Raw genomic sequence first — 12,500 nt, forward strand, 5'->3', positions numbered from 1 at the left:
TCTCTAAGTTAGTTTTTGCTACTCTATAAAGATACTTGTTGTATTTGTTGCCAAGTAAACTCTATCGAGGTGCGACGACTGTATCCGCTAAGAGCTAAAAATTTTATATGATATAAATACAGTATGTGGTACAGTGTCAGTCCACGCTCTACTTTAGAAACTAGTGACTATTATGTGGTTATTAAAAGTTTGTTATCGTGTTCTAAGTTAATTCTCGTGATATGATAAATATTGATATATGTATTCATTTTATATATATATATTCACGCATATATCGATATCTCTCTACATATATGGTCTGTCTCAGTATGCATCACGGCTACTATAGCAGGTTCCAAATACAGTTTTTTTCTTGTTTTTGTTTGTTAGTTTTTTTTCCTTTCATAGCTCACCAATTGACGCCGGTCCGAGGTCAAAAAGCTTACAGTGACCTCGACTGACGCCCGTTAAAGTGATTCATGGACTGAAAAGTGACTCCTTAAAACGGTCTAACTAGCTTGTTCACGGAGAAAAAAATAGCAATAAACACGTTTTATTCCCTTTTTCGTGTGTGTTCGTATTCACTTATCTCTACCTGTAAACAAAATCAAGTCAGTAAAACGTAAAATAAAAATGAATAATGAATAATTTTTACCTTCATCCTTCCCGTTATAGTTCTCTGTTGTTTAGTATCCCCAGTAAACAAACAGACAACAAACGGAAATTTCTATGAAGTGTCGAAGCCTAGTCAGCAACACTCTAGCGGTCGCGCCCAAGTGCCATGTGCTTGCTGAAAGGGCTGTTATGAGTGCTTGTTATCTGCAGTTGTTATGATCGCTGGCGGCCTCCATTTAACTTAGTGTTTGCTACGTGATCTGCAGTTCAAATGGGAGTGTTTGTTTAGTGATATAAAGCTAGTGAAGCAGTGTTGACGTACGCGACATGGCTAGAGTGTGGTTCGTAAGTTCGACTATATGGTTTAAATTTTTCTTGGAATTAGTGCAAAGGATTTTTTTCTTCATCTATAAAGGTGCTATAATGATGATCATCTTTCCCGGAGCTATATTAGTTATGCTCAATAGCATAGCTGATATAGAGTGAACGTTTATTCACTAACGGTTGATAAGTCCAGAGGTTTGAAAATGTTCAACACACGTTCAAACGACTGGACGAGTTAATACATGAATTGGTTACTTTTTTGAACATGACAGTAAAGCAAGTTAAAGCAAGAAAGCTCCAAGATTGAGTGACAAAGCATACAGCGTCTGAAATTCATGACATATGCATTCAGTGAGAGAAACCATTGAATTTTTTTTTTCTTTTTTTGTTTTTCTTTTTTATATATGTATATACAGTTCAAGGACAAATAATCTTAACAATCTATACTTTCTGGAGAGAAAGTTGTGTTGCCTCTTATATTATAGTAATTCTAAAATTAAACATCAAAGTGATTATTATGGTAACCTAAGCAGGTTATATGTGGTTCATTCCCTTTCGAATTAGCTTCAGACTCATCACCTACTTCATACACAAACCAGACTGCCAGACTGGCATCGGCTATAGCACTTTTTGCCTCTGAGGACAAGGATGAAAGGTGAAATTTGTATAACAACTTTGTTCTGTTTCTGCTGCCTATAAATCTATGCTATTAAGAAACACCGGTCCACATGGGAGCAGAGAGTTCCACACAAAGTTTCTCTTCTCATCTCTTTTTGTGGTAGATTTTAGAAACAATATCCACCGTAACTCTCAAGAACCATAACAAGAGGAGGACGAAGAGAGGAAAAAATATATATGAAGATTCTTTCAGACTTGCAGTTCCGAAACGGAGACAGAGACAAAGCAGATGCTCTCTTTTGCTTTCTGCCTCTGTCTCTCACTCTCTCTCATGCAGAAGGGGAAAAAAATGTCCTCCGGTCGCCTTGTAGATCAGACACTGTTGTTCAGACGCCGACGAAGGACCCAGAGGAGGAGCAACGACGCCAAGACGGGGCTACGAGATCCTCAGGACCTGAAGGAAAGCCAAGGACGCGAGCACTGTGACGAAGGAGGCGCCGTTGGAGGAGGAAGGGGCGCCGTTGCATCCTTCGGAGTCGTCGCAGCTCTGGAGGCAGCCCTTCACATACCTGACGAAGGAGGAGGGGGGGAAAACGGGAATCGGAGTGAGTTACTTCCTTAAGAGGCATCGGAGGGCGTTGACGTGGGGCGGGGGAGGGGCAGGGGTGTCAAAATCACTGGATTTGATCAGGGAAGCTTAACTACGGGTGCGTAATCGGTCTGAGTAAAGCACGGTGTTGAGAGCAAAGTATAAGGTGCTGTTATTCGCATTATGATATTTTGAATTGGTGCTTCTATATACAGTATAGTATTTATAGATCAGTAGATATATACAACAATAAAAACACTCGTACGCACGTACACAAATACATATATATATGTACGTGTGTTTGTATGTGAGTATGTATATGTGTGTGTGTGTGTGTGTGTGTGTGTGTGTGTGTGTGGTGTGTGTGTGTGTGTGTGTGTGTGTGTGTGTGTGTACCTATATACATATGTGTATGTGTGTGTATATAAATGATTGTGTGAGTGTGTGTGTGTGTGTGTGGTGTGTGTGTGGTGTGGAGTGTGTGATGTGTGTGTGTGTGTGGTGTTGTGTTGTGTGTGTGTTGTGTGTGTGTGTGTGTGTATATTTACATTATATTTTTATTTAAATATATATATAATATATTATATATATATATTATTATATATATTTATTATATATTTCTATGTATATATATATACATATATATATATATATATATATTATTTATTTATTTATTTATATTGTGTGTATATATAATATATATGTATAATATATTATATATATATTATTTTTTATGTATATTGTTGTTGTTGTGTCATATAGTATGATGTATATATGATATATATATTATATATATATATATAGTATATATATATTATTAGTATATATGTATATGTATATTATATTGTATATGTGTTGTATGTGATTATTTGTAGTATTATGATGATGTTATTGTTGTGTTGTTTTAGTTTGTGTGTGGTGTGTGTAGATGATTGTGTGTGTGTGTGTGTCTGTGTGTATATATGTGTGTGTGTGTGTGTCGTGTGTGTGTGTGTAGTGTGCTGTAGTCGATGGTATTTAGGAGGGCGTTGCTGTGGCAGGTGGGGAATGTAAGCTACGCGCAATACATGCGCAACTTGTACACTTCCAGAGAAAGCCGTATTCAGGAGCCAAAATTACTTCGATTTCAGAGAGCTCGTGCAGCTTTCCGAACCGATTCAAATCCTGAAAAGGGAATTGCAATCGTTTTCAGCGCAACAACTTTCAATTAAGAAGATCCGTCTTCCAGAACTGATCAATTCCTGAAATTTCATCTCGATTTCTGGAACTTTGCAATGACATCCAGATTCCAGAGTCTAGAATGCATCGGGAACTTTTATGCTTTATATTTCGTCTTGGATCTCGTCTTCATGCTCCCTCTCTGCTCTATGCTGTGCAGGACAATATTTTTTTCTCTCTCTCTCTCTCTCTCTCTCTCTCTCTCTCGCTGTTGCTAGGTTGCACAAAGTTGAAGCTTCAATGACATTTTGAGTAAGAAAATAGAGACAAGATTGTAATAATAAGGTCTCAGGGCTATTTTACATTTCGTTGATTTTTTAAAGGAACTATATTTTAAAACCTTGATCCTGTTTCATATATCATCATGCATCATACATCAGTGAATAGTTTTCCTTTCTTGTCTTCTTCATCTTATTTTTCTTCTTATTTCTTTCAATATTCATTGATAATGTTTTATAAAGAGACTGGAAAAAAACGTAATAAGCGCATACGTGTTCATATCTTCCAAGACACAATAGCACACATACATGCAAGTAGTTAGAGAGACTTCATGCACATGCGACCAGAGAGCTCTAGAGGTGAGTAAGTGCATGGCAGGAAGGAAGTTCCCACGTCAGAACATAAAATTGGTGCATGGCATAACATTAAGACACGATTTTTTATATGCATATGGAAAGAAGAATTATATAATGGCATGGTGATACTTTTTATCGTGTTTGTGTTATGGAGTAACAGTTCATATGTTTAACAGTTCATTATGCCATGTTCTAGATATAGCATTTCATAACAGTAACATCTTTAACGTTACACGATGAAAAAGGATATCGTACCCAATATAAATAGGATGAAAATGTAGATATAATTCATATAATTCTTCTTTTCATGTGACGGCGAAGAGGTGGTCATTCATATCATTAAGGTGTAGAGAATATGTCGTAAAAGAATATGTCGGTCTTCAATGGGGGAAATGTAGTAGGTTGTGTGTCATTCTCAAAGTTACGAGATGCGTGATATTATATGATTTGAAGCAGGAATGTATAAGACAAGAGGGTAAGGGGAAGATTGTTCCTCGTCGGTTCGTGAGAGAAGGAAAGGAGAGAAAGAAAGAGGTAATCTGAGAGAGAACAGAAGCAAATGACTGCAATAAGGGAAATGACACACTGCCACAACATAATAGGAAACCTTATATCCGATGCGTTCCGTGTGTAAAAAAGATTTGACTCCTCTTCAGGTTAAAGACAGAAAAGGATTCTCTTCAACTTCTTATTGCGGCAGTGTTTCATTACATCTTCCCACGCGCCGTTGTGTTTGTGTGAAAATCATAAATATTCAGATATTTTTTTTTTTCATTGTCGACACTTCTTCCTCCCGCGATTTAGTGGAAAGATACTCTACTTACTTTTAAATCAAAAGGGATAACGGAAAGTAATAGGAACAGTAAATGAAAAATAAGAGAATAAAATATAAAAACCTAGAATAGCTGTATTTAGGAAGTTAGAATAATCCAGTCTTAGGATAAAAAGCTCGATAGAAAGGACGATGATTAGAGCGGAAAAAGTAGCTCAAGATTATCAGCGTCTATATACATACACACACATCTATATGTGTGTAAGTGTATGTATGTATATATATATGTATATATATATATATATATATATATATATATATATATATAGATAGATAGATAGATAGATAGATAGATAGATATATAAATGCTTATATACATATATGTATATATGTATATGTGTGCACACATATACATGTATGCACACGTATACTGTCTATGGATCTAAACACATACACAGATACATATATATATATATATATATATATATATATATATATATATATATATATATATATATATATATATATATGTGTGTGTGTGTGTGTGTGTTGTGTGTTGTGTGTTGTGTGTGTGTGTGTGTGTGTGTTTGTGTGTGTGTATTTTATTGTATATGTATATATATATATATATATATATATATATATATATATATATATATATATATATATATTATATATATATATATATATATATATATATATATATATATATATAATATATATATATATATATATATATATATATATATGTATGTACATACATTTGTGTGTGTGTGCGTGTGTGTGTGTGTGTGTGTGTGTGTGTGTGTGTGTGTGTGTGTTTGTGTGCGTGTAAGCATGTGCTTATATATGTGAATGTATAAATATGTTTGCATATGTATTTATGTATATCTATGTATACGTATGCGTGTATACATATATATATATATATATATATATATATATTATATGAATGTATGTATATATTAATACATCATATATATATATATATATATATATATATATGAATGTATGTATATATATAAACACACTATACATATACTCATCTACAGTGCGAAGAGATGAAGATGTGAAGCTCTGGCATTACCCTCGAAAGCCTTGAGGATATTAAGCCATTGTCTGACTACAGAGTATTTACATAAAAGCTGTGGGAAGTGTTATTGCTGTGCCCTAGAGAGGCGTCCATATAACCGGATGGGGTGACTTTTTTTCCTTTAAGGTGATTAAAAGTTGTCTGTTATTAAACAGCTCGTGATAAGAGCAAAAAGTGAAAGGAAAGGCAATAATAATCGTGTGTGATCTGGGAAAAAAGCCGAAATAAAAATTGAACGATAAAACTGCGGCTGAATGAAAAAAACGATAAAGAGATGCTTAAGAAAAAAATGCAAAAACAAAACACAAAGGTAACGAAGGAGTAAAACCGATTCGAAAAAAATATATAACGGAAGGATAAAAGTGCAGTTAAAAAAAAAAATGAAAACCCAAACACCAGAATACAAAATAATAATAATAATAATAACACTAATGATAATGATAATAATAATAATACCAACAAAAAACAACGAAAATAAAAAAGATAAAAGAATACGTATCATCCCCCATGACCGAAACAAAACAAAACAAAAGCCAAACGATAAAAAAAATGTACACGTATCCCCCCGTGCGGTACAACCTACATCCAGTGAGTCTCTTACTTATCCTCAAAGTAGAACCCGCCACAGTGGGACATGCGGATGATCTCTGTGTCAGTGGTTAAGGTGCCGCTGTCCAGAGCGCACGCACGCACCATGATACTCTGGCCTGTATCATCTGCAAAAGACAAAGCGGTCGTGCCAGGGGGGGAGGGGGGTGTCTGTCTCCCCGGCCCCTCTTCCTCACGACGAAGAGGGGGAAGGGGGAGGGGGTGGTGGTAGTAAGGGGGGAGGATGAGGGGGAGGGGGGAGATGGGGGTGGGAATAGATGGCAAGGATGAGGGATAAGTCTGGAGAGGGGTGGGGGGAGGAGGAGGTTAATGGGGAAAAGGGGGAAGGATGGGGGGGTTAAGCCTAGGGAAAAAGGTGGGGGAGGAGGAGGTGAAGAGGAAAAGGAAAAGGGTAAGAGAGAAAGAGTTGGGGAAGAGGAAAAGAGAGAAAGAGGTGGGGAAGAAGAAAAGGAAAGAGGCAACTAAAAAAAAGGAGGAGGGAGGGAGGGAAGAAGAGGAATAAAAGAGGGAAGAAGGAAGGAAAGGTGGAAGATACGGAAGGTAAGTGAAGAAGGGTAAGGAGCGGAAAACGAAGGTAGAGAAAGGATATGACGGAGGAAGACAGGAAGAAGGAGACAATAAGAGACTATTGGCCTAACAAAGAACAGGAAACAAGGAAGAAAAGATAACAAGAAAAGAAAGAAATGCGTGTGAACAGTGAACAGGAAAAATAAAATAACTTTTTCCTTCGATGAAAGATAAAGTGATAGAAAGATGAGTGTAGAAAGAATTACAAGAAGGCCCTAAATAAATGAAAAGGAAGATGAGAAAAGTTATGATAAGACGAGATATTTAAAAATAGAAAGAAATAAGCAAGATTTAGATAAATTGGTGACAATTAGAACTAGGGGACTGGCAAAGAGCATCATTAATAATTATATTAATCATTCCAAAAATATTTTTATTAAATTGATTAAGATAAATCCATAGAAGAAAAATGTGGAATTAAAATGATGAAGAGGACGAAAATTATGAAGATAATGTCAAGAGAGACAAGAACCTCAAAATACTGTAATTAAATTACTCAGACTTAATTATAGAATGATATTAATCCTAAATTACATTTCCAATAGAATTCAAGAAAATCAGAATCGATGTTTATGTCTTTAAGTATCAATATCAACAATGACACAGGTGAAAAGGGGAAGGAGGGCAAATATAAACTAATTTTGACCACATTATATAAAAATAAGAAGTGATTTTCATTATGATTGAATTAGTGTTCCTAAGAAAAAAAATAGAAAAAAAAAACAAAAAGGATAATGTGAAATTACTTCTACCATCACTTTTCTCGTATAATTATGATTAACTTCTCTGCGCATACAATCCAGAAATGCAATTGCTCTATATGTTGCACCAGACGAGTTACTATACATGCTTATGAGAATGTTGATCACAATACAGTAAATGCATTTCTAAGTATATAAACATCACAACAACATACTGTTCAAAACATTCACCTGTTTTACTTTCCAATTTTGGGTAAACTCTTTATAATTAGAAAGTGGAAAATAACTCTCATGTGTGTGCTTTCTTTTTCTTTCTTTCTTTCTTTGTAATCAAATAATGAATTTCTTGACCAATGATTGGCGTAAATGCATTAAGTTACTTTTTATGAGGGTTATTTTCCTCGCTAGTATGTCAACGAATAAGATATTTATACCATAGTATCTATCTGGTATTTGTCTGTGTGGTATCCCTTCGAAGTAAAAAGTGTTGTGCTGCATTATGTAGGTCTCTGAAGTAGGTCTCTGTAGTGTCCCTGAAGCAACACACTCGTTCGGATCCAACGCAACAGTATCATTAGAGTGTGTTTACGAACATCCGTACGATTGGAGAGAAGAAAAAAGCACAAGCATTGCACTGACACAATAGCCTGGGAAACGCAGGCAAGAGGGATCCCAAAAAGTAGAGAAAAAGAAAGAGAAATGATAGTAATAACCTTCGACCAATAATGAGCAAAAGACTTCACAGGACCAAACAAAGACCAAAAGTAAATAGTAATAGTATTCTCTTTATATTGGATAATGTATAATAACAATAACAACACGTCAATCAACTGAGGCAGATACTCTCGTCTCTCTCCATGCTGACTACTGACTGGCTGGCCAAGAACACCTCCCGCTACAAGATGCTTTCACGAGCACACGAGCGAAATCTGTCATCAGCATCATCATCAGCATCAATCCACGTTCAACAGTTGCATCGGCAGCAGGATTCAGCCACGGGGAAGAAGGAAGGAGAAGGAAGGAGGAGGAGGAGGAAGAAGAAAAGGAGGAGCTAGCGAGACAGCCCTGGAAGGAGCGTCCGGCGGCCTTCCCCGTGGCCCTCTTGCAGCTGGCGGGCGGGCGGCGGCGACCTACCTGCCGGAGAGCACAAAGGCCCCACAGTGGGACATCCTCGCCAACTCCGTGTCCAGGGTGAGCGAGCCCGAGTCCACCGTGCAGTCCCGGATAATCAAGGTCTGGCCGTTGTCGTCTGCAATGACAGTGAGGTGACCGCCGGGTCCGGCCTGGCTGCGGACTTACCCGGCGACGCTCAGGAGGGGCCCTCGCGACGCCTTCCCTCCCTCGCTTTTCGATGCCTGTCTTTCGATCTCTTGATCGGCCGTCTCTCTGTCTCTGTCTCTGTCTCTGTCTCTGTCTCTTCCTCTGTCTCTGTCTCTGTCTCTGTCTCTTCCTCTGTCTCTGTCTCTGTCTCTGTCTCTTCCTCTGTCTCTGTCTCTGTCTCTGTCTCTGTCTCTGTCTCTGTCTCTTTCTCGCTGTGTGTGTGTGTGTGTGTGAGAGAGAGAGTATACACACACATACACACACACACACACACACACACACACACATATATATATATGTATGTATATATATATATATATATATATATATATATATATATATATATATATATATATATATATATATATATATATATATATATATGCTTGTATGTCTACACACACACACACACACACACATACACACTGTCTGTCTCTTTGTCTCTCTGTCATTCTCTGCCTCTCTGTCTCTGTCTATCTCTGTCTCTCTATCTCTATCTGTCTCTTTCTCTGTCTCTGCTCTCTCTCTCTCTCTCTCTCTCTCTCTTCATCTATCTATCTATCTATCTATCTATCTATCTATCTATCTATCTATCTATCTATCTATCTCTCTATCTGTCTATCTACCTATTTATCTATCTATCTATCTATCTATATCTATATATCTATCTACCTATTTATCTATCTATCTATCTATCTACCTGTAGCCTTATATATATATATATATATATATATATATATATATATATATATATATATATATATATATATATATATATATATATATATACAAATATATATACATATTTAGTATATATATAATATAATATATATACTTATATGTACATATATATGTATGTATATATATATATATATATATATATATATATATATATATATATATATATATATATACATTCATACACACACACACACACACACATACACATACACACACACACACTGTTTATAGATCTGTATCACTCTCTCTCTCTCCCTCTCTCTCTCTCTCTCTCTCTCTCTCTCTCTCTCTCTCTCTCTTCTCTCTCTCTCTCTTTCTCTCTCTCCCTCTCTCTTTCTCTTCATGTATCAGGCATATCGAACTCGAATGAATGCATACAGCAACACAGCACACACAGGCAGGGCCGTGGCGTTGGTCTTTCCTATTAAAACGTTTAAAACAACTAATAATTCATTTTAAAAAAATCAAATAAAGTATATATAATTTTGACTAAAGAATGAGTTGATTCCAATAGATTAAGGATTTTCCTTTAAAAAAAATGTATGCACTTCGCGTTTGTTGTCATAAGCAGAACAAAAAAGAAAACAAAAAATAACGCGTGTTATCAATGCAGCTGGACTTGTCGCCTTCAGAGTCCGAAGAAAGGAAGAAGAAAACGTGGGTGATAAAGCTTAGAGAGATAGAAGTAGAAATAATAACCTCGATAAATATGTGTAAATTAATCTGCTGAAATTTGTTTATTAACCTCGTAGACTTGCTTACCAAACTGATAGATCTGATTATTAATCTGGTAGACTTGCTTATTAGATAAGTAGACTTCTTTATTAACCTGGTAGTTTTGATGATCAGGCCTGGTAGACTTGTTTATCGAACTGATACTTTTGTTTATCATTATGATAGACTTGACTGTTAACCTGGTAGATTTGATTATCAAGCTGATAGACTTTCTGATTAAATTGGTAGGCTTGCTTTTTAAACTCATACGTTTGATAATTAACCTGGCAATCTCATTGGTTAACCTGATATAACCTACTCTTTAACCTAGCATGGTAATACTTACTTATCAACCTGAATAACCTTGTTTATCAACATATCACGCTGGTTTGTTGACCCTTAATAGAATTCGAAAATAACAATAATAACACAAAAAAAAAACCTCGAATATCAAAGGATGGAAGGAAAGAAAACAAAATGGATATTGAGATTTTGATGAGTTTCTGACGTGGCCTCTTCCGGGAACCATATGTAATTACACATTTTTCTTCTTGGGATAAAATTAGAAATGGAATCCGTAGAAGTTGGTAGAGATATATTAGAAGAATCCACATTAGATGATATGAAAGTTATCAGAGGAATATAGATAGAGATAGATATTTTTTTTTATTAATGTGAATTCTCTCCCAGCCAAAGAACCAAAGAAATGTGAATGATAATAACGATCCCCATGAATTATCAAGACTAGAGCATAAAACCGAAGAGAAGTCACATTATCTCATTAAAAAGAAATTATAATAAAAGATAAAGAGAACAGCACACCACAACCTTTTTACACCCTCCCCCACCTCTCTTCCCCTTATCCTACCCCCCCCCCCCGCGCCTCTTATCCTTCTTCTTTGTCTCCCTTTCCCACATTTGTCTCCCTATCTCCCTTGGATCTAGTTTTTTCACCCATTCCTCATGGGTCCCCCTTCACCCCCTCCCTTATCCCTACCTTTCCTAATATCTAGTTTTCATTCCATCTCTTCACCCCTTCAGCTTAAACCCTCCCCTTGTTCTCTGTCCAGTCCCTCAGTCCCCTCCCTTTGTATCCCGTCCCTCCCCCCCTCCCTTATCCCTCCCCTTGCTCCTTATTATTCCCCCCTTTACCCCTCCCCCTCCCCCTCCCCCTCCCCAAAGCGAAACCGAAGCAGAACTAACCATAGATCCCTGCCAGCTTGATGCAGGCGGTGGCAGGGAAGAGGCCCTCCCTGCCCTTGCGCCCGGCCATGCAGGGGCTCTCGAGCATGCCGACGGTGAAGTTGTTGTGGAAGGGGTCCTCGCAGCCCGGGTTGTCGCCGTTCACGGACACGCACTTGAAGCAGTCGATCCCCAGGGCGCCTGCGGGGGAGCCGGGGGACACTGGGGGTTAGTTAATGGGGTGTTTGTATAGGGCCTTGCATTGCAATACATACATACATATATTTGGGGTGATGGATGTGCATATACACGTATGTATACATATGTACATACAGTGTATATATATACATATATATGTATATATATATATATATATATATATATATATATATATATATATATATATATATATATATATATATATATATATGAATACATATACATACATTTATATATGAAATATATATTCATACAGATACACTGATATACAAGGGTTTTGTATATGCACATCATCGGAAAAGCAGATAAAATTCATTTTTGTATGAATTTTGTTTTAGTAAGCTTTGTCTCATGCATTTTGTGTTATTGAAAATGACTTGAAAAAAAGCTAAACCTGCTAAGCATTACCATTGTCACAATTGGTAATTAATTTCTATTGATAATTATCAGTGCAATTGTTAGTGATCAAGTAATTTGATAATAATCACAATGCAAAAGCAATTGACAATAAAAGATCATTCAAGTACTGATTATATGCAAAATAGAGATTTGCAAAGATAAAGCTAATGTTGCATAAGAATAATATATGGCAATTTATACATTTCCCTTTGTGCCTAAACTTTAAAGCATAAGATTAATCAAAGAAAATTCACAGAATGCTGGA

General features: G+C 36.4%; 1 protein-coding gene across 1 annotated transcript in view; it reads right to left on the reverse strand.

Moving 5' to 3' along the window:
• LOC119578488 overlaps window positions 1–12,127 on the reverse strand; it is a 12,436-nt gene extending 309 nt beyond the window's left edge. The window contains exons 1-4 of the mRNA XM_037926065.1: window positions 12,091–12,127; window positions 11,639–11,839; window positions 8,795–8,909; window positions 1–2,105 (exon numbers count right to left, since the gene is read on the reverse strand). The exon at window positions 1–2,105 is cut by the window's left edge and continues 309 nt beyond it. Coding sequence (XP_037781993.1) covers window positions 1,973–2,105; window positions 8,795–8,909; window positions 11,639–11,839; window positions 12,091–12,127 — 486 coding nt within the window. The 3' untranslated portion in view covers window positions 1–1,972. The remainder of the gene's footprint in view (window positions 2,106–8,794; window positions 8,910–11,638; window positions 11,840–12,090) is intronic.
• Between the last annotated feature and the right edge of the window lie 373 nt (window positions 12,128–12,500).

Source organism: Penaeus monodon, chromosome 11 (genome assembly GCF_015228065.2).
Source record: "Penaeus monodon isolate SGIC_2016 chromosome 11, NSTDA_Pmon_1, whole genome shotgun sequence".
NCBI classification, from domain to species: Eukaryota; Metazoa; Arthropoda; class Malacostraca; order Decapoda; family Penaeidae; genus Penaeus; species Penaeus monodon.